Source organism: Nanorana parkeri, unplaced genomic scaffold (assembly GCF_000935625.1).
Source record: "Nanorana parkeri isolate BGI_ZX_2015 unplaced genomic scaffold, ASM93562v1 scaffold746, whole genome shotgun sequence".
Lineage (NCBI taxonomy): Eukaryota > Metazoa > Chordata > Amphibia > Anura > Dicroglossidae > Nanorana > Nanorana parkeri.
Window position 1 is genome coordinate 241,883 of NW_017307014.1, and position 24,129 is coordinate 266,011.

The 24,129-nt window shown below is 40.7% G+C and overlaps 1 protein-coding gene across 1 annotated transcript in view; it reads left to right on the forward strand.

Moving 5' to 3' along the window:
* EXOC2 (exocyst complex component 2) overlaps positions 1-24,129 on the forward strand; it is a 137,761-nt gene that overhangs the window by 92,204 nt on the left and 21,428 nt on the right. The window contains exons 18-22 of the mRNA XM_018564356.1: positions 920-979; positions 2,115-2,176; positions 5,336-5,402; positions 9,166-9,282; positions 15,978-16,119. Of these exons, the coding sequence (XP_018419858.1) occupies positions 920-979; positions 2,115-2,176; positions 5,336-5,402; positions 9,166-9,282; positions 15,978-16,119 (448 nt within the window). The remainder of the gene's footprint in view (positions 1-919; positions 980-2,114; positions 2,177-5,335; positions 5,403-9,165; positions 9,283-15,977; positions 16,120-24,129) is intronic.

Sequence of the window (24,129 nt, forward strand, 5' to 3'; positions counted from 1 at the left end):
ATTTCAGTACAGCGTTGCATGACGGAATAAATGTCAGTCAAAGTACCGCAGCGCTGAATACTGAAAAATGGCCTGGATGGGAAGGGGGTTTAACACCGCGGATGTCAACTGGTTAAAGGACTGATATCGGCCTTTAGAATCGGGGCATTTTCACTAGTACAAGTACAAAATGCCCTGCATCGGCCCCCGATACCGATACTAGCATTGGTATGGGTGCATCATTAATGTATGTAGGTACTAAGAGATAGTACATGCAAATCTGTTTATAAGGTTACTCACAGCAGTGGAAAATTTATTTTCTCTACCTCAGTAAATAACCAGTGTATATAATATCACACAATGGACACTTCCTCAGGTAGGCTTGAAATGATTCTGCAGCAGTCATTAAAAATCCCCCAGGTGTCTGTACTGGGGGGATCCTCAGGACACTAATGTAAGTTCAAAATTAACATTAGAATGTATCATTTAATTGAAAGAGTAGCTGATAGGTGGAATAGACTTCTAAGCAGAGGTAGTAGTAAGTCACATAACAGTAAATTACGTTAAACATGCTTCAGATAAACCCCAGATCTATTCGCAGACAAAAAGGGCTAAACAAATACAATTCAAAAAGGAGCAGATGCAATGGTCCACTTGGTCTTTTTCTGCCATCACTCTTCTGTTTCTACAGTATATTTTGTAAAAGAATTTAGATGCACAGAGATTAAAAAAAAAAAAGGCTACAGAAGCATATGGTGAAGCTTTGGTGTTTTTCAGTCTATAGTAAATTAAATTGTTTACAAAAATAAAAAAATAGAATTTGGTATAAGTAATACATTTTTACTATATACTAATGAAATGCAAACTGTGCAATTCTGATGAGTTGCTGCTGTGCTGGGTTCGTATAATGGCCTGTGATTGTTTTTGTCATTATATACAGATATTTCAGCATCAGAAAACACAGGATGATGTGTGTCTTCTCTGCATCAACATTATACAGGTGAGTGCAAATTAATCACTATAGTCAGATTTGTTCCCTACCCTTTATCTGCATATTTCACCCACTTTCTCCCTTCCTTCCTACCTAGGTTTTATGATTATTTTTTTCTTTAATCCAATACTTTTTATTGAAGTTTTGTGATTAACAGTGTACAAACATTTTGCAGGTATGCCTCGAGGTAGCCTATTCCTCCTTATAGGCTACCTTCAGGCGTACCTGCACTCAATTTATCAATTGCTATATATGCTCCCTAATGGTGGCTCTCATAGATTAGAGTTAGGGCCACACTACACAGAGGGGCCTTGACGACTCAGTGTGGCTTCCACATATTTTGCAAAATTTGTGCATCTAAATCCTCTATTTTTAATGCAAATTGTTAAGACAGCGTAATTTGTTTTTGTTGCAGGCTAGCTGGTAAGTGTGCTGATAAATGTTTGTGTTTTTACATTTTGAATTAATCTTTTATTATTATTACTTCTTACTATAAGTAGTAGCACACCTCAAAGTTTAAGAATAGCTTCTATATAGATAAAGCTTCACATACATGGACCTACCCTCTTTTATAGAAAATACCCTGCATATAAGATCCTAATGAAATGTGACCACATCTAAGTAAATTGGTTTGCCATGGCTGTTTAGATGTTTTGAGTTTCCTTGCACAATCCAGAAGTTTAGCGAGTTTGAATCAGGATTTATAATACTTTACAACACACATAGGAACCATGGGGAACAAAAGTAGACACCCTCCAGAAAGAAGGATAGTGTCAGCACCAATTCAGAGATGATTTGAGGATCTACAGCTGAATGATACACAAATAAGAAACATTTTTGTTAATAGTGAGGGTACTTGAATGTATTTTTAAAATTTAATTCCTGAGTTTAGTGTCTTTAAAGACTGGGTCGCCCAATCTTTAGGTGTATTAGCATCTTAAAATTGTTTTGAAATCCATTTTCACAAAAAAAAGGCTCCTCATTTAAGTATACAGAATAATTTTTCTACAAATGTGAAGAGATTTAGCACACCTACTGTACATTTGGGATATACTCTATATTGATTTGGAAATGTGCCTGGATTGCAGATTCCTCAAAACATGTTGGCTTTTAATGGATAATTGTTTCTTCATCTCTTTTATAGGCCTTCATATCCACTCTAGAATATCTGAGTACCAAGCCTGATGGGGAAGTCGATACAAAGCAGTATGTATTTAGTCAAACAGAGCTTTGCTCAAAAAAGATTGATTATAGCTGACCACAAATTTCCTTCCATGAGCTGTATCATCTGTAAGGTTTTACAATTTTTGGGGGGGGAAAACAAATATCATAGTTTATTAAAGGAGAAGTATTGGGAGAGTAAAATATACTTTTTCTGATACTTAGACCTAGGGATGCACAAATATCAGTTTTTCTGCATCGAGTACTAATACTGATATTGAAATTTCGGTACTCGCCAATACCAAGTACCAATACCGCTACAAGGGTGTGGAATTCGTACCGCCCGACACCCGGAACATGCAGTTCCGGGCAAGTGGTTTTCTCAGTGTTTAGCCCTGCTGCGGACAAGTAGCAGGGCTAATTTTTCTTGTAATTGAGCAGCGGGGGGAGCGGTGATAGAGCAGTGACAGCGTGGAGCGGTGACAGAGCCGGGCACGTGGAGAGGTGAGCGGTGCCCCCGGCCGGTGCTCGTTCCTGTCACAGGAGTTCTAGCACACAAAACTCTTGTATTGAAGGTGACAGGTTCGATAAAGCAAATCTGTCACCTTCAAATGATATCACACAGGGGTTTGTTATCCCCTGTGTGATAGCAATAAAGTTAAGTGAAAAAAATAGTTAAAAATAATAAAGTAAAAAAATAACAAATAACTAAAAATGTAACTAAATAAAAATATAAAAAAGGCAATAAAGTAATACAATAAATGAAAAACTTTTACAAAGTAAATAAAAAAAAATGAAAACCAACCCCGCTGCCCCCACAATATGCATGCGAATAAACACGTGTTTTCAACCACGATCTTGTGCAACCGCTCGGGCAGGGCGGTATTGCGGCGGGAAAGTACACGCTCTGCCTGGCGCGACTCGGGTGCAATTAGAAAATAATATCACTACCAACGAGGTGGTGGTGCGCGATCGGTGACCACCTGGTCATCGCGCACAAAACCGAGCGGATGGCCGGGTGGTCACGGAATCGCACACCACCGCTGATCGCGCTAGCAGTGCCATTATTTTCTAATGGCAGCCCAGTAGCGCTAGGCAGATCGCACGGTTTCCCGCCACAATACCACCCAGGCGGGCATGATCACGGTTGAAAACACTTCACGGTGCGTGCCGCTTAAAAAGAGGTACATGCACCTTTTTTTAGCGATTGCCATGCAGATGTAACCCCATACATGCAGATGCAACCGCTGTATACAACTGCACACGTCGCGGGATTGCCCAAGTCTGCACCAACCCTAAAGGGTAAATTCACTTTCCCAAGTAATTTGAAAAAATTTAATTACCCGCACAAATCTCCCTCCCACTATACTTACCTTTCGGCGTACGGTCCTTCCCGTCCACCAGTACGGGTGTACTATCTCTACCTGTTCCACGTATTCTGAATTTCGCTCACAAATTGCAAGCACTCGTTGGTCAACGCGGTCACCTGACGCTGATCAATGAGAAGCGCTTCTTAGCACTGCTAAATACAGTTTGTTAGAAAAAAAATAATTTATCAGGACAAGTAGTTTGTCATGAGGGACAAATAGATCCGGCCCCCGCTTTAGTCCTTGGACAAGTAGTATTTTCAAAAATATCCACACCCCTGCGCTAGCATGGTGCCAGCTTCCCGGGCAATCAAGAAGCCAGGCAGCGTGTGATTACCCGCTGCCTGGCTTCTTGATTGCCCGGTAAGCTGACTCCATGCTGTTTGGCCGGCTCAATGCTGATTGGCCAGGAAGCCGGCTTCCCAACCAATTAGTATAGAGCCGGCTGTTTTATCGATTTCATGCTAATTGGCTGGGAAGTCGGCATCCCGGCCAATCAGAAAGCCAGTCATTACCCACTGCCTGGGCCTCAGGTAATGACTTGCGGCCTGCCATCCTGATTATCTGGGAAGCTGGCTCTATGCTGTTTGGCCAGCCCGGCCAATCAGCATGGAGCCAGCTTCCCGGCCAATCAGGAAGGTGGGCCGAAAGTCATTACCCACGGCCCAGCTTCTTGATTGGCCGTGAAGCCAACTCTATGTTCCCTCGTGGCACTGACTGTTAGAGGAAATCTCCCTCTGAGCGAAAGTTCCGGTATCAGGATACGTATTGGAGCATTTGGGCGAGTACTCGGTACTTGGTATCGCCACCGATACTAGTATCCCTACTTGGAACTGATCTGGGACACTGCAGCTGCCACATGCCAGATCTAAATACCAAGAGCTGAGCGATCATGTGCGATCAGGGATTCTACCCTACTTTCTCTGTTCCTTCAGCGCTTTCATTGGAGGGACAGGCAGGGGGGTGGACAGGCACAGCTAGCTGTGGCTCTTGAGAGGAAGAGCCAGCTGTCAATCAGGATCAGAATTGTGGGGATCCTACTCGGCTGCAGCACGATTCTGTGCTGTCTGCATATGGTGGATGGTAGCTCTCTATTTGCTGATTTTGGGTCACAGGAGTTCATTAATAAATGTACACCCATGACCCAAAAGAGAAGTAAATCCAAAGGTTTGGCTTTATTTCTCCTTTAAACTAAACTGCATGTGATTGTTATCAACCATCCTTTCTAAGGTGGAAGATGCAGACTTGGCATGCACTGTACCATGAATGGGCTTAAAGATGAACCCCAGCCAGGAGGAATAGATAATCATTGTAAAGTTGTTTCCTTACATTGTACAAAAAAAGCTTGTCTTTTGTTTGTAAAGTGTGTTTTCTTTTTTCTTCTTTTTCCCCCTCCAACTTGCTCCTTATTCCTCCTCTGGTTTTTCTCTCCATGTAGAAATGACTCCCAGTCATGTTTCTTCCCCCTAGAAGAGTGGCGACTTGCTCTTTTCTGTGGGCAGGTGTCCTCCAACCGCTTGCAACCCACCTACAATCTAGAATCGGCTCTGAACACCGCCTGCATACACGCACTTTGTCACTGAATTCCCATGGTATCATGGTAGTTCCCTCTAGCGGTCGGATGTGGCATGCACTGCCTGCCATGATCCTCCTTTCGGGGCCTGAGCACTGTAGACTGGCTGAAGGCAGCGATTGTTTCACATGAAAGAGTTCAACATTATTTATTTTAGTTTATTTTAGAAATAGCATTGATTCTCCCTTTTTTCTTTAAATAACACTTGTTATTTGTACTTGTTGTGTTTTGTAGCATTAATACATTATTCTGTGTGTTTTTTAGTGTCTCAATGGATGTTTCATCTCCTGATTTATTTGGCAGCATGTATGAAGAGCCTACAATATCACCTGTAAGTTTTTTCTTTTCTTTTCATGCAAAGCCAACCTTTTGCTAAAAGCAAGTGTCAATATTAATGTCAAAGTAAACATGTACTAAACTACTGAACAATCCATATCTTTACTAGTTTATAATTTGGATAAACAGGCATTTTAAAGGCAAATTGGCCTGTTAAATGTCTTAAATGTAATATGCATCTTTTTCAGTGGTAAATGCAACTGGGAAGCAAGAGTCTCCTACACCCAGCTAGACAGTACTAATTGGGGGGAGGGGACTAAGCAGGGCTATAGGACTATTACATTATTTCCCTAAGTTTCTGCAGATCGAGCAAAGTGCTGTCAATCTAAAGAGCTGTGAGTGGAGCTGGGCATGGTTATTCTCAGGTTGGGCTATTAACTGTGCCAACATTTAAGCAGCTACAGAAGCAGCAAGGGTGTAATGCTAATTTCTCTGCAGAAGAAAGAGTGTTGTCACCCTGTAAAAGGAAGGGTCTATCCATTGGTTCTTCTGGGAGAATTAACAGATATTTACAAAATGTTTCAGGGTAAACAGAGAGCGCAATCTTAGTGGCATAGGCAGCCCTTATCTCATAGTTTGACCATTGTTATACTTTAAATGTATTTTTATTTCATTGTTGGCATTTCACTGGGTTTCAGCCAAATGGGAAAAAATATTTTTACATTTAACATATGAAAAAGTACATTTGAAATGAATCGTTGCACTTTGCAACTTGTTCATAAACTATTATTTGCAGTTTTACTAAATAACTATAAAGTCTTCGATGTTACCCACATGTGCTGTATATTTTCATTCTCTACTAATTAGAATCCATATTTTATTTAACACACTGAGTGTGTTATTCATATATTACAGGGGTCCTCAAACTTTAGGGGACCAGACTGTGGTCAGTAGAAGTAAAAAATGCCCCTTCATTGGTATCAGTGGGAGGAATTGTACCCCATTCTTGGTGTCAGTAGGAGGAATTGTGCCCCATTCTTGATGTCAATGGGAGGAATTGTGCCCCATTCTTGGTGTCAGTGGGAGGCATTGTGCCCCATGGGGGTACATTAGTGTGTTGCTCTAAAGAAGCTTGTATGTGTTCCAGACCACTGTTTTTACAGGGATGTAATTTAAGGATAATCAAAATTTAGTTTTGAAATTGTAGTAGCTAATAGTATTCAGGTTAGGGCTTGTTCACACATATTTTTTATTCACACCAAAAACGCACACACAGTCATTTAAGTGGTTTTAAATTAGGCTATTTCACAAGTTCAGTTCCAGAACTTTGAAAAAAGTACCGGAACATGGGGAAAAAAACATGTAAATTAACCAAGCCAGAACAACTAGAAAACGAGTGAAAAGGGCGAAATACACCAAAGTGCATCAAAAATGCACCTAAAACCCACTCTGATTGTTGTCTTCACACATAGTAAGCTACTTTCCTTATCAAACTGGATATGCGCATTAATTACATAGTTACATAGTATTTGAGGTGGAATAAAGACATAGGTCCATCAAGTCCAACCTATTGTGTGTGCGTGTATGTTCTTGGATCCCCCTGTATTTGAATCCTGCCTAAGGGAGAACCTCAGAGAACTTACCAGTAGGGAGAGGCAAAAGATGGAGCTGAGCCTTGCCAAAAGACCAGAAAATTTCAGGAAGGGCAGGAAAGGTTCAAGGCCTAGTAATCCTTTTAAAATAAAAAGAGACAATTATTTGTGCAGGATTATACTGTAAAGTACATCCCATATGCCAAAAATTTGGTAATGCTAAAACAGATGTGCACCTTGAAAATGTTGTGTCTATGTGCCCCACAACTCGGGAAGTACAGTCGTTTTAGTTAATATTCTTTTTACAATGTTTTTTTTTAGTCTGGAGCCTGCATTGTATGTTAATCATTTAATCTAGCCATACAAGGCACATTTTTTCTAAATGAGAGAAAATCAATCGATTTCCCCCATTCAGGCTAAACCACATGTATGGAGGAATCTTCGCTTTTCAGCTATTGTATTTAGGCAGCGGTGGCACCTGCAGCTGTCTGAATACCGAAGCAGTGACTGCATCTGATTTTCCACCCAGCGTAGATGATTTTTAAATTAACTTTTGTCCAGCCAGGTGGTGCTTGCAGTGCCAACCACAGCTTGAATTGTGATTCAGCAGAAGTCAGACAGAATTTGAGCCGTCAATAAACCGCTTCACCTTACTTATGAAGGATTAATCATTGTCCCCACCTCTCATTACCACATGCTAAAGCCCACTAATGCAGGGAGAGGTTGAAACAGACAATTTATTCAGCATTTCCATCAGTCCTCTATCTTTTCTAGCTTACTTAGCAGCATAGGAGCAGGTTCCTGACAGGATGAGTATACCAACCTTATAAGCTCTCTCTTCCCGCGTCTGCTTTTGCCTGATTAGCTTGTTAGAGGTTTATGGTGCATGAAACGTAATGTGAGTTTTTCATTAGACCTTCAGAAGGTCCTAAGGCAAGGGAGGACACATTTAAAGCTGAACTCCAGGCATATATAAAATACATAATTAATGTAGCTCTTGTAACAAGGACACTCCACTGAAGACCGGAGGTGCAAGTACAATGCAGTTTATTTGCTTTCAAAACGATAGATAACACGAAATCCAACATAAATAGCTTGCTGTAGCATAACAGATAGGGGCTCACCAATCCTCGAGTTGTCACGTACACTCAAGGTGTCCCAGTCTTTTAACAAGTCTCTCTCGCAGCACTGCTGCTCCGGCCTCAATCTTTAGGGCCACTGTCTGGTTCCTCCAGACAACAGCAATAACATGCCAATCCTCTCAATATGGTTCACAAACCCGCAACACCCTGCTCCCCTGGCCTCCACACTGACTCCGGGGTGGAGCTCTCCTGACTCACAGGTGGGGCCCTGAATACATCCCAGCACACACTTCATGAGGGATGTAAACAGGTGCACAATCAGGTGCTGGTCACCACCAAAGCATGGACCCAGGAATGGAGATTTCTTCCCACCCAGAGCTCTAAGAAATCTCCTGGCTCCAGGATCCCAACCTTGATCCAGAAAACCCAGAAAGAACTGAAAAGGCAGTTCTCTCCTGGTACCAGTAATGTCTTCCTGGAGCCACTCAGCCCCTCTGGCTGAGAACCCTGGGTGACTTTGAGGCCACCTAACACCGTGGTATTGCCTCACAATGCCACACTCTGTATATATACATCACTAAATGTGCTAAAATGTTATAACCGGTCTTAATGGGAATGCTGTCACATTAAACAAACTGCAGGCAGACTTTCAACAAGCTTCAAGTTGTGCTGAGTCTGCTAGCAACTTGTTTAAAGTGACAGCACTTTAAACAAGATGTATAATTTTATTTTTATAGCACCATACTATAGCTACAAGAAAAATCCACTGGCAGTTCAGTGTTCATTTATTAATATAAAATGTGTTATTGTCATTTCTGTCAATAAACTTTCTTAAACTGCTATTTAAATTCACATATGCAATTGTATTGAGTCTCTTTTTTTGAAGATTTAACCATTATTTCCTATAGATTGTGCATTATTCTGCTGTCCAGCTATACACATATTCTATTGACATGTCAGTGGTTTAAATATGATATTATTTCATGTAATATTGGTTATAAATCACACTTTGGATGAAAATAATTCATTTTAAATAGTGTTTTTATAAACATATGGCCTATATACATTTTTTTATATATCAGAGATAATGGTATTCAGTGCATAAAAGCTTTTACCTGTAATTTATCTGTTTGTTTCTTCCTAGGAGCAACGACTTTTAATTGTTCTGAGCAATTGTCGCTACCTCGAAAGGCATACACTGCTGAACATTGCTGAACAATTTGAGAAGCATGGCTTCCAAGGAATAGAGAAGATAACGCAGGTATGTATCTTATTTATGTCCTCTGTTTATTGGTAAAAATCATCTGAATTCCTAACTAATTTAAAAACTCGACATCACTTAAAGTGGAAGTAAACTCTGAATACCAATGTTGGAAAGGTCAGTACCGCAATCACCCTAATAGCCTAGTAAAGACACTATAGGTCATTATTATAAGGCATAGTTTTTGGATGTAGGCCCTTTCACCCTGCTCCCACCAATGTCTGCTCCATTTTGGAGGCTTTTCTCTGCTTGGTGACAATAACTCTGTTTCCGCCGTCATATCTTGTCATAGATAAATCTTACGCATGCGCAGTTCAAAGCGATCCAAACCTTGCTTTGGATTCCATGTTGCCATGGTACTGTTGACATGTTGTCAGTATCCCAGCTCATCCCCATGGTAATTAGTCACTAATCCCATAGGGTACCAGTAAGGGGGCATCACACAAGTGAAGAGTGAGTGCCTTGCCAGTGATAGAAGATGATGTAATTCTGGCAAGGAGCTGTGATGATGTTGGCACGGCCTGTATACCCCGAATTGGGCATAGAACTGCACATGCACGGGTGGCGCCATACAAAAAACGAATACAGTGGTATCTTAGCAAGGGGAACAGTATGGAAGATTTTGATGTGGACTATCATTAGTATGTGCTATATAAAAACTGATCCTGTCAAGTTGCAAAGAGTTTACTTCCACTTTAATAGGCGTTAACGGCTGCTGTTTGCTGTTGGTGGTCACCTCACCTTCTTGTATGACTTAACTTGTGGTTTCCCACTCCACCGTATCATTATGCTGCTTGTGGTTTGAGTACCACACTCCCTTCTTATTTCTTATTAATCCTGTAATATAAATCTATGAGTGAACATGACAATTCCACTTTTAGATCTGGACATTAATTTCCTGAATTTCTTTATCTGCTGTGAGTATGTTGATATCTCATTGGATGCAAGTCTTTTTTACTTCACTACTAGAGACATTTACAAACAAATAATAAAAAGTAAATCAAGTGAGTAGATTGAAGTATATATCATTTAACAGGTAAAACAACACTTATATGCAGTCATGTGAAAAAGTGCATACACCCCATTATGGTTTGGGCATGGAGAATCTGAGAATAATTCAAACAGTGCCTACAGATAAAGGTGAAATTACGCAAAAAAATTGACATGGTGTATTCATTCTCATAATCATCTAGAAAAAAGTAGGTACACCCCTTCAATTTCCACTACTTATAATTCATGAAATTAGAATCCGGTGTTCCGGATAAGGTACCAGTGATTAGAACCTCCTTGGGGAGTATGCCAGATTACCTTTTTATATAAACCTCAGGCATCTAGGGTCTGGTGTTTTCTTTGCTATGGACATGGTTGGTGTCATCATGCCAAGATCAAAACAGCCCTCAGAAAGAATGTTGTGGCTGTCTGAGTCTAGCAAGGGATTTTAAAAGGTCACTAAATTATTTAAAATCAATCATTCCACTGTAAGGAAAACATTCTACAAGTGACATAAATTTCAAACGTCTGCTTATTTGTCCAGGACTAGCTGGCCCAACAAATGTGGCCCAAGAGCAGACTGATTCTAAAAGAAGTCTGCAAGAACCCAAATTTACATTGCGGGATCTGCTGGTAACTCTTGCAGCAGTTGGTTTGAAAGTGCATGCATATGCAGTCAGAAAGAGATTACACCAATATAATCTCCATGGTAGATGTTGCAGGAAAAGTTTTTGCTGCACAATAAGAAAATTTAGACAACACTACAGTTTGCCATTAAACATGTAGGCAAAGGCCAGGCCTTCTGCAAAATGTGCTCTGGACTGATGAATCAAAGATAAAGTTGTTTGGCCACAGTAGACATGTTTGGTGCAAACCGCAGACAGCATTTCAGGAGAAGAACTCATACCAACTGTGTGCTTTTTTTTACAGCATCTGGACAGCTTTCAGTCATCAAGTCAACTATGTATTTTGCATCATATAGTGTACTTGATAAGAAGTTGAACCAGAAATAGCTCTTTTGTCGTGATAATGATCCAAGTCACAGTAGCATATGAATCAAGTATTGGCTCAAAAAGAGGAAAGAGGGTTATGGACCGTCCTGTTCAAAGGCCTGATTTGAATCCTATTGAAATGTTGTGGAGGGATTGAAACAGGCAGTTTATGCAAAGAAACCCATTAACAGCTTGCAACTGAAGGGATTTTGTATGGAGTAATGGGCAAAGATTTCAGTTGATGTGAGACTGGTGGTGGTAATTTCTACTAAAGGAGGCACTACCAGCTTCTGAACCTAGATTTTCCCCAGCGCACCGTTCTATCACAAAACGTTTCTTTCTTTATTGAAGTATGTCACATTTAGCTGTGGGTACTTTTTAAATAAAGATCTAATGTTTGCCTGTTATGTTGAAAAAGTCAACAGTTTCCATGGGGTGTACTTCGCTTTTCATGTGACTCTGTATTGCATTTGCATATTTAGCTGTGTAGCTGGAGTCCTGCTTTAAGCTAGATTTTATGTCTAACATTTTTCCTATTCCATTACCCAACATTTCACTGATGCCGCGTAAGTATTGTGTTAAACAAGTATATACCTTTGAACTATGATACGGCACAGGGCTCTGCAGTATGTGAGTTATCATGGCAAATATTCTTTTCAAAGTACAGTGTTGTACAGAGCCAATACTCAAGCACTCAGAATGCTTCCTGCTATCAGATTTCTATGTAACATTTAGTCTTCAGTGTCAGCGCCTCAACTCTAAGATCCTTATCTTCAGAGAAAGAATAGAATCGATTAAATCTTGGTCACCTTCTCTGTCCCTTTTAAGCCTAGTGAGGGTTTTTTTTCCTTTTTAGTTTCAGAGAATAAAATGTCAGAGTGGGCGTGATAACTTGTACCTTTTAATTTTGACTTTTTGATAGGAATAATTTTTTGATGACAAATCAGAATCTTTTGACCAAGGTTATGTTATTTCTTTTTTTCCAGAAATGTGTGCTGCTATTTTTTTTGCAGAAATAGTGTTTATTAAATTTTCACAAATACCAAAATAAACAGCATACAGAGTGAACAACATGCAAAGGCAGCATCCGATGAGCAATCTTAGTAATAGTGCAGAGCTGAAGACAATAACAAATACCTCAGAAACGTATATGACAATGTGCCCAGCCATAAGCCGTACCTCCGCTCAAGGTCTTGTCCCCGTGTAGGGGTTCCGGACTGCTAAAGTTCTTCCCTTTAGGGAGGACAACACTGTTGAGTCAGACTCGAGTCTCCAACATTAAGATGATCAAGGGAAGCCCTGCAAGATTCTGGAGCCCTACTCATCAGGGGCCATTCCCCAGTCAGACCTGCCTTGCAACACAAACAGAACAATCGACAGATAACACCACAGGACAAAATGGACAGCAGAGGACACGAAGACACACAGAGACACAGGGGAGTAGAAAGGAAAGGGAGAGAGGGAAGGGGAAGGGGAAGGGGTGTAGAAGATGATTACATGGTCAAGAAGGGTGGATCAAGCATTTATGTCAGCGTCCTAAACTCCTCCGTTGCCACGAACAGTAGCATGTGTGCTGCTATTTACATTTTGTGTCTACATTTATTATCAGAACACACATTTACTGCTTAAATCTGAAATTCTAGTAAAATGTAGATTAACCACTTAAAGGCCATGGTGTTTCACCCCCTTCCTGGCCAGGCCATTTTTCAGTATTCAGCGCTGCGGTACTTTGACTGATGTTTATTCCGTCATGCAACGCTGTACTGAAATGAATTTCATACCATTTTTTGGGGACAGATAGAGCTTTCTTTTAGTGGTATTTAATCACCACTGGGGTTTTTATTTTTTACTATATAACAAAAAAAGTACCCTAAATTTTGGAAAAAAAACATGTTTCCCTATAAAATGTTATGAAACATTTATTTTCACCCCAATTTTTTGACTTAGTTTACCTTATAGACCATATTTCATGTTACACCCATATTCAATAACATGAAACATGGTCACTTCCCTACCCCCATCCCCACTTACCTAAATCGCAGGGTTCTTCTCCCCTCAGATTGCTGCTCTTTTTGGAGTCTTCGCCCAGGCAGCCACATCATTCATTCCCAGACATTCCCGTTCATAGTATCTATGAGTGGAAAAGCTACAAGGGACTACAATGTCACATTAGCCACTGTGGCAGAGGGACTTGTAGTTACTAATGGAATACAAGTGCAGTGATGTCACTTGCAGTACATTCATTCTATCGCTGTTACTGAATGTCAGTACCAACTTATACATAAAAAACATGGTTTAATACCCACAGTAATAAATGTTTATAATTAGTTGGTCTCATGACATGTGCCTAAAAAAATTAGGACTCTATAGTCTTATTAATATTTTTTTTTGTCAATGTTGTGAGAAATTTTCTTTGCTGTTCCAACTAAGAACTAGCAATGCACATATTAATGTTCATTTTTAGTTCTGAGACCCCACTGTGACTGAAAGCTGCAGTTCTTACACAAATGATCAGAGACCTATCAGCATGGCTACTCATGTGGTTATCATGACAGTCAATCATGGCGATTACTTAAAGGTTTGCTTACAAACCTCTCCCTAATGCAACTGTCACCGTGCTTCTCTCTCTCTCTGTGCCTTTGCTGTGGAGGCATATGGAATGATTTATAATGATGTTTGCAGCACAATACTTTTGCATCCCTATGCTCCTCAGCTTCTCCAAGTGGCAGTAATGTGCTGCAAACATCAATTATCACACTAATAATTTATTGTTGCACGCAGCCAGGTAGTATGGTCCATTCTGTGTTTGCTGCATTCCAGATGGCTGACAATATGTTCCAGTGGCTGTACGTGGAGTGCATTAGGGGCTGTAAGGAGTTTTTGTTCCGGGTGACCACTTCCATAACTGACTGATGCCATCTGAAACATAGAGTACACAATGGCTATGGTACTTTACTGATGTTTATGCTGCATTCCCGATGACTGGCCCTGTGTTCTAGAAGGGTGTTGATTGGCTGGGTATGGGGCATGGCATCTATTCTGACCACGTGAGATACAGGCATGGCAACGTTAGATTCTATCTCAAAAGAGGGGATAAGCAAGCTGACCAAGCCAGCATGGATCTGTTTCTGTGATTGGCGTGGTCAGAATAAAATTGAGGGTAAAGAACCTGGCAGGATCACCAGGAGGAATGCAAGCAGTCACAAAGGAAAAGGCAATATATACCTTATCCAAAATTCAATCACAAATACATATATGAGAAACATTTTTTGGGTTCACACTTTAAATAACAATGTTTCGGTGTATTTATAATCAAGTTAATGATGAAAATCTACACTGCTAAATTTGATCTGGGCATCTAGGCTCCACTGACCTCTGGTCATGAAGAGGGTCATGCAAGCTTTGCTTCTTGCTTTGCGATGCTATACAATTGTGCTTTACTGCGTTTTCTCACCAATAATAAGTCTAAGGGTTTCATTTATAAAAGTTCTGGCCAGCGTAATAGCTAATATTCGCTGTCTCTGTAGTCAGTCCACAAATGTCTACGTTTAATAAAATAACAAAAATGTGAACGTGCAAGCACTTAAAAATGCGAATGTTGCCTAAATAAATGACATTTTCCAATAACTGCAAATATGTTCTCACTGGAAATACACAATACTTTCTCATTAAAGACTATATAGTTCCCTTTTAACCAAATCTAAAACGTTTTTTTTCTTGAGCATCACACCAAGTCGCTGTTAATGTTATAGCTTGTCAGCCACTATTTTCTTTGCCACTGGCAGGTTTAGGGTGAAAAACATGAACATTTTATTTTAAGCCGATTAATACAACACTGCTTGCCTACAGAATGGCACCCATTTTTATCTGGGCATTTACATTTATACCTTGTTAGTCATTTTGGTGTATATGTCTTTATATGAACCTAAAAGATTGCATGTGACAGTGTTCAATAATTCTGGCATTACACCCTGTCTGAGTCCATTGCATCCCTGCCCACCCCTGCTGGGCCCATTCACACCAGCCACTACACTACATCACACAGCAGCTAGTGTGTGGTGCGTGGCACAGTGCTGATGTGCCGATCCCAGCACATCGCACTGTTTACTTTTACTTTTTTTTAAAGTTCTATGGGCACATCGTGGTCGCATCTCGCACTGAAAAAAGTACTGCATGCAATACTTTTTTTCAGCGCACACCACCGAGTTCCACCACAAATTGCCTTGTCTTGTGTTGGGACTACTCTGGAAATAATGGCCACTACACATCTGGTGTGAATTCATCCTTAGGGAAAGTTTATTTTACCACACCCTGCAGTCCTACAGAGGACTCTTATGAGATTTCAGATAATGTTGAAATTAGCAGAATTTCAAGCTTTAGCGCACATGCAAAGTTTTTTGGAGGGCATGGCAGCTTGCTGATTGCTTTTATTTTTGGCAGTTTAAATTCAGAATAACAGCTAAAAGACTTTTTGTAAAAAATCTTATATAACCCATATTCCAGTGGATATTTTAATAACATAGAGTCCCTTAAAAATATGTGTAAACATGTAGAGGGTGTTGACGGTTAATTTGTTGACTTTATGGGAAGGAGGAGGGATGGGAGCTTTACATAAACAGATATGGCCAATGTTATAAAACATTACATACATATTATAATAATGGTGTTAAATGGTTAAAAAAAAATAACATGAATATTACTTTTATTTTTAAGGCCAGTACAGAGTCTCTCAGGGAGCTGGACCAAAGATTATTTGAAACCTTTATCGAGATTAAAGCAGATCCTATTGTTGGGTCCTTGGAGCCTGGTATTTATGCTGGATATTTTGACTGGAAAGACTGCCTTGCTCCCACAGGTAATGTGATCTATGGTAGCAGGTATACATTTTACTTTACATTTAGCAAAATTAAAATAAAATTACAGGACTGAAACTGATATGAAATTATGTTTTTCATATCAGCATTGTATGCCTAGAATTGTTCTACTAACCCAAAAGAACACTTTTGCGGTTTAGTAAGTCTCTATTACATTTTTATGATGGCAACTGAACACATTAATATGAAAATATTTTGAGCCATATGATTTATAATATTTGGTATAAACAACATAACCATTTAGGGATACCGTTTATATCCCCAAGGGCAGTACCCTTTCAATGGGGTATCTACCATGGGCCCACCAGTTGGTTACAGACTCAGTGCCAGCTGTGTTGGACTTCTTGCATGGTCCCTGCATCTATGTAAGTGTACATTGCTGCCTGCCTGCCCATTGACATACTTGATTCTACCCTAGTGTCCAACAGGCAGTGCCATTAACAGAGCTGGGCAAATATCCCAGGCACTTGGACTGTAGGAAGCTGGTATTGACATTTTCATAACAGACAACCCTGGGTGCAATCAGCTGAACAGTGCAGTAGATGTCAACTTTGTGTTCGTTTGCGTAAGTGGGTAAAACATTATTTGGTGGGGATGTGGACCCACCATTGTCTTGAAATGGCCCTGCCAAGGTAAAAGATCTCTGAAGAAGGGGGCGTGTCCCCGAAAATGTGTTCAGCAGTGGTAGCGTGACTCTGCTTCTGGATTGTCCTTTATTTTCTGCAATTCATCTCCACAGCAGACAAATTACTGAGGACTAACAGTCCATTAATGCTTTTAACCCTTGCTTCCTTTGTGAGTATAATTTATTGTACACCTTTTTTTACCAGTAAAAAGGTTTATTGCACCTGGACAGGCGCCCGTTTTGTTTTATGCAGTGTTCAGGATCCCTTATCTGTAATTGGGCAGCCATACTGGATTTTAAGAAGCTTTTTGGGCTACAGGAGGGTTCCTTTTGGTGATGATCAGTGCTTTGAAGAATTAGTTAAAAAAATTATTATTATTAGTTAAAAAATTTAAAGTCACATATAAAGGTAATAAAACATTTTTTTTTAAATGTTTTAAGTCCCCCGCCCCCCACATACACATGCAAACATGCAGCGCACCTACGTGCAGAAACAACGTGTTCATCCTCCCCTAGTTCAGTGGACAGTAGGCATTAAGTGTTTGCCACACACCATTAATAAAAAAATGTAATGGGTATTGTTCCCCTGATTAAGGAGCGTCCAGGAAGGCTAAAATGTTGCAGCCTTTAGAGCTACTTTAACCCGACTAACAGATTATGTGGATTGGAGCAATATTCACCCTATTTATTCCCAGATAATTTTTTGTACAAGTCATTCTGAATTGAGAAAGCTGGTTGGATGACCAGTGAAATGCCTTCAAGAAAAATACATCAAGTCTAGTTGCCTTGACTTACTTTTTACAGATATACCATGACCTGGATGAATGAGAACCTTCACAGACGGCTTTTCCATTATTGTTTTGATGGATTTGGTACAGAAACACACTGGGGGTCTCCAGATACCTATGGGGATAGAGACAGCAATAGAAACCTGACAAGGGTTCTAAACTTTTTCTACTGTAGCGAACCCAAATAAAATTTGGCTTTAGATTTACTTTAAAAAGACAACAATAAAAATAATCCATAAATCTGAAAAAAAAAAATACTTCTCCATATTCTCCATATGAGCATACCATAGCTTAAAAAAATATTTGTAGTGTGTGAGTTAAGTCCCACAAAAGTTCCACTTCTCTAGAACACAGAACACCTATACTTACAAGAACAATATGGTCAACTGAAGTGAACCTCAAGTTCCTGTACATCATGACAAATGTCTGAAAAGGTCTTCTTTGTTTCTGCTGTGTTCTCCTGAGGAATCTGCAGCGTCCTATGTATTTATAACTGTTGAATTGTTCTTCTGTTTTCAAAAATTAGCTAAATATTTTTTGCTACATTTTTGCTGGGCTTTGTATTCTGATATTGGCCTTTCAGTTTGTGATAAAGAATAACAGCTTATGTGTATACCCTGCAAATAATCTTTATGTTTGCTTCCCGTTATTTTAAATTCCACAAACTTCAATTTTAAAATCCCAGTTGAACATTATTTTAAATCTGCTAAATACATTCCAGGGGCATCAGAAGAAAAAGTGTGCAAAGTCTTATGGTTAGATAGAGGAACCCTCCGCACACCTCACAGCAGTCCCGGCCTATGTAAAAGATGGTGCTCGCAGTGATGACCACGGAAAGCGACGTGCAGATACAGAGTAGAGACAAAGATCACTAGCACTCAGCGATATCTTTCAATATGTCCATTTAATTGGACAAAGCGTCACAGTAACAAAAGCCAACGTTTCGGGGCCACACATGCGAAAAGATGTGACAATTAAATTGACATATTGAAAGATATCGCTGAGTGCTGGTGATCTTTGTCTCTACTCAGTCTTATGGTTTCTTTAGACAGCAACCACAACCTGAGTAGAGACGTCTGTCTATGTCAGCATGCTGCAGAGAAGAACCCTTGCTTTCTGCATGGAAGCAGTGGTCTCTCTACAGATGTTCCATGTGTTCCCTGCTCATTATGACCTGTAGCTCTGCATGTAGTAAAGCTCACGCTTCCTGCTAATTGGAGCGCTCTAGCTCTGACTCAACAGGGGGGTATGCCACCCTCTGCTGAGAGACCAGTGCTTCAACACAGAGAGGAAGGGTCCTTGTCTACAGCATACTGGCAGGGGACAGGCTTTATTACTGTGGCTTTATAGCAAAAACAAACTGTTCGGGCCCATATAGACCACTGCACTGCTAAAATGCACATGCATTCATTACCGCAATGCATAGTTACCAGTGTTGGTGCGGTGCCATTCATTCTAAAGAGCTCAAGGCCCCCTTCCCTGTTCACTTGCGTTGCAACACTAACACTACACGTGTCATTCTGAAAGATCCTCAAAAAATCACAACAAAGATAGGTTTCAGTCTGTTGGTAACATCTTTGAGACACCTGCTTTGTGTTTACTAGAATCCTGGCAGGCTGCAAAGATTCTGCTCTCCATTAAAAAGCAGCTGAGTTTTCAGTGCCTGTGTTGTAAACTTTGAAAATGTAATTTCTCCAAAGTGCCTATGGCCACAGAGGTGAATGAGGGCTTGTTTTAACCACTTGCTGTCCGGAATAATTTCCTAATTTTGACACACACATGATAAAATCAGAATTTGGGGCTAGAAAACAGCTTAATACCCCCAAACAATTATATTTTCTGAAAGCAGAGGCTGACTGGTTGGTTACCAGCTCTGTTCAGCCGAGAATTTTCCAACCTGCTCCTTCGATCAGCTGATCAAGGGATGCAGGAGCGGAACTGCTGTACCTGGGGGAGCCCCCCACGATCTCTGCCTTTGCCATCTCTGCCCCCTCCAAACTCTGCCTTCACTATCCCATCGGTGTATCTCTACTTTAAATAAAAGAACCAAGAGGAAGAGTTGGTAAGATCTGGATAGGATCTAGCTGCTATGAAACTGAGGTAGATTCAACCAGTCAGCATCCAGAGAAGGCTTAAAGTAATATCAAACACTCAACCTTTTTTTTATTAATGAATTCAGATCAAACAAATATGCATAGCCCAGCAAAGTATTTCTTTACATTTTTTCCAAACACTTAGTCGTCATGTTTCCAAACAGCTGGCTCCAACTCTGTCAACTCCGCTTCCCTGAACTTCCTGTCCAGTACAAGATAACAAGGGAGAGCTCAGTCTATTCAAAAGCTTAGAGAAGGGAGGAGCGGGTAGCTTAGGATTGGCTTGCCTTGATGTGTCTGTGTTGTGGAAACACACACAGCTTACTAGCACACACAAGGGTGGCTCCATAGGACTCTGCAAGGGAAAGGAGACATCCTAAAACAGGATATCAGGGCCAGTGCTCAGGGGACCAACTTATTCTGCAGGAAACAAACTTTTATATATCAAGGAGCAGCATCCATAGTAGGCAATTAAATCAGCATTTGAAATAGCTTAAAAGCCTGTACTTTAAAGAATAACTCTGGGCAATTTTTATTAACCCTTGCAGTGGGACTATGCTTGCACTGCAAGGGTTGACTGCTTGCTTTCTTCTAGGTAACAAAATATATATAAAAAAGATATACTCACCCAAACAGCCAAGCCGGCCCGGCTGTCACAGCGCTCAGTCCAGCCTCTCTGCTCCTACCCCGCAGCGATGGTATGTCCCTCGGCATCCTCCCCTCTATACACAGTGTATAGAACGTGATGCCACCAGGATCCATAGAATGCTTCAGCGGAGGGGGAGAGACGCTGGAAGGACCGGTCTAAAGACAAGCCGGCTTGGAGGTTTGAGTAAGTATATCTTTACTTTTGTACCTAGACAAAACGGAGCAGATAACCCTTGCAGTGCGTGGGTGGCTGCAAGTTTTAATTTAAAATTTGCCTGGAGTTTTCCTTTAATATCACTTTAAATATGCATATTTTTTTTTAAGAAACTGCCCCCCCCTCAACCAACTGACTGGAAGAGCATAATATACTTTTTGTTTGTCTGTGTGTTTTATTTTCACATCTTGACTACAAAACCGTTTTTTTGCTTTCAGATTACAAATAGGCACATTGTGTAGTAGTATTATTAGACCACAGCTAATCTGGAAGGTACAGATTTCACTGAGATCATTTGGAGCGTGATAAACAGGGTTTTGGTTGCAAAGAATCCATTCAGCTGTATGCCTCTTAAGGGTATTTTACAGAATAACAAATACAGAAAAAAATTATACACAGCCCAGAGCATCTTCTTCAAATGTTCCTTCACAAGGCTTTGAAGATACCAAATGTTTCCTATCTGCAGCATCGGGCCATTGATGTTACCTGGTGACACATGTGCTTGTCAGTGCAGGTTTGGACGTCATTGCACTGTCAGTCTGCAGTCATTTGGCTTCGCTTCTTAAAAACGATAGGCTTTACAATAAATGGAGAAATGGGGTTAGCTCATGCTAATGTTTTGGAAAGCAAGCAATATTACTTATTGGCCTAGCACGCTAAAAAGTACCTACTTTATTTATAACACGCTTTGATTCTAATTTTAGCAGCAGTAGGCAATTTGTGCAGCGATTGCTGAAAACAGGAAATGTGGTTAAATAAGTGGGTATGTTCCAACAATGTTTCCAAAATTGTGTGAAGTATTGTGAATGAAACTTATAGTAGACTTTTGTGGCTAAAAGTTGTAAGCAGAATCTTTGGCATAATATTTAATTGCACTCTTAGTGAAGTTGTATTTCAGCAGCTTTTTATTCTCCAACTTGCTGTTTTTGGTCATACACTATGTAGTTTTCACAGCTTAGGTGACATGCTTGATCATTCCATATAATAATCAATTAGTATATGCATTACAATGGACATACAATATTAATAGTTTCCCTCTATTTAGCCCCATCCACAACATTTGATATATAAATGATGAATGCGGCCCTGGAGTACTCTATACCAGTGGTTCTCAACCTGTGCAAGCTCAGGACCCACATTTGTACTTGTTCATTAATCTGCAACCCAAGTCGCACTGCAATGGAACGCAAGACATTGCGGTACTAGGCGTTCCGGGCGGTTGATTGAACTGTGGGCCGGATGTGTGTTTGGGATGCCATTCAAATGAATGGCAATGCAATGCACCTCCCACAACAGATTTGTTTGTACAACTCCCTTGCGCGGCCTATAGAGGTGGCGGGAGCCAGAATGTGATGTCACTCGGGTCCAGGCGCCTCTACAGGACATGTGAGGGAGCTGTAAGCAATGCATGTATGGTTGGAGCTCCCTTGCGGCCATAGCTTCAGCCCATCCCACCTCAAGCTGACAATCGGCACCGGGCAGCATATTCTAAATGGCTGCTCAGCGAAAGAACTGACAGTGCTGTGGGAGGGGGAGGAGCCTCTCACCTAGAAAAGTGGAAGGCACGCGGCGACCCACTGAACACAGGGTCGTGACCCACTTTTGGGTCACGACCCACCAGTTGAGAATTAAGGCTCTATACCAAAGAAACTGTTCCAGCGTCCCCTTCCCTGGTGATCAATGGATCGAATGCCATCATTTCATTATGTGATCTCAGCCGATTGGATTTAGGTTCAGACAGAGACACTGATGGGCCATCTCTGCATGAACATCATCTAACATGAGATCGCATTAGCAAATGCCATCAGCAGTCCCTTCGCAGTAGGGATTTCAGCGATTCTTTTGTTGTCTATGTATATAGTGTGGCTGGAGTGTCAGGATAAAGTGAAGTACTAGTTGTTCAGGATCCTGTATATGTCTGCTTTAATTCACTAGGGATCATTACCGAAAACTTCCACCATTGGCAGATTGCAGTTCTTTGAGCATATAATCCCAGAAAATGGGACACAGAGAGAAAATTAATCAAACTGGAAGATCAGAGTTCTTTAAATTTCACCTAAACCCCAACTGTGTGCATACATCCATAATCCTGAAGTGGTTAAAGTGCATGTAAACCCTAACGATGAACGTCTCTTATTTTCCCCCTTTTGCTAAATACACCATTGAAAGTGTTTTGTTTGTTCTGTTTAGGTGCAAAAACATCTGTTGATGTTGCCAGAAACCTTGTGAGCTGATAACTTTGCGTGCTCTCTGTGCACAAGGAGGGTTATGGAAATGAAGGGGGGCAGGGGGGTTGAGGAGAGGACTGTGTTCTTTATAATGCATCAGAAATAAAGTAGGCAGTGCTGACACCATGTGCTTAGGAATTTAGAGCCAAAAATACACTGTGTTGTCATCTGAAAAAGTAAGGTAAGAGCATACTATATTTCTGGCACTGGTTAACTGTTGTTTTTTTGTACCTGCAGTGTAATTAAAGGGATAATACATGGGGAAATTTGCATGTTTTCCAGAGATGTACTAAATATGTTTGTTTTTCCATGGAATACACTTTAAAGAAGTACTCCTGAAAACTTTGGATTAACCCTTGCAGTGGGCCTACTCCCGCATTGCAAGGGTTATGGGCTCGTTTGTGTCTAGGGTCAAAAATAACAAAGATATACCCACCTGAAGCTCTGAGTTGGCCAGCTGTCACAGCTCTCCCTCCAGCCTGTCTCCTCCTCCACAGCAGCATAGGAATCTTCCTTAATGTCCTTACATCTATACACAGTGTATAGACCTGATGATTTACAGGACTTTAGACCGCTACAGAGGAGGGGGAGAGATGCTGGAAGGACCGGTCTAAGAAGAAGCTGGCTCTGAGCTTTAGGTGAGTATAACTCTTTTTTTTTTAAACCTAGACAAAAATGAGCACTGCCAGGGTTAATAAAAAAAATTATTGGACTTCTTCCTTATAATGCTGACTGCTTTGCTCTTATGCTAATGCTGTGACTTTTTGAGTCACTTACCTGGAAGACGTATAAGGAAATTTTAATTTTTCCATGTCTAACTTTTAGAAGCAAAACTCAAAGTAGGATTTTCCAAAAGAGGCCAGGATTGGTAAAAAGGAACTGAACTCTGGAAGCTGTGCCCAAAAAAGACAGGCAGAGGGCACTCAACAGTGTTACCCTGCAGCTGATTTTTTTTTGCCACTACTAGCATTCCCTGCCTTGCTCTTCACTGTGTGGATGTAGCCATCTTGGAAGAGACAGGGCTTTACTTCCTCATGTCAGAGCCTCTAGCAAGGAGAACAGTGAGCTGCACAGTACTGACATTACAAATGTCACGCCAAACCTCCTGAGACTTGCAGTCAGAGGCATCTGTAACTTATATTTGCCCAGAAGATATACAGCTATGGGGTTGTATTCACAGGAGTGACTAAGCACACTCGCAAACCAGGAAGCACACTGCTATTTTTAAAAAGGAATAGAAAGGTTAATAATTCTGGATACTGCTTAGGCACAGTTTTCGCTTGTAGATTTTCCCTAATCTTATGTGAACATAAAGATGCTTCCATACATGTCTGTTTTAGGGACAGCCCTCTGTCCCCTTAAAATCCATAGCATAAGACCCGTTGCCGCTATGTC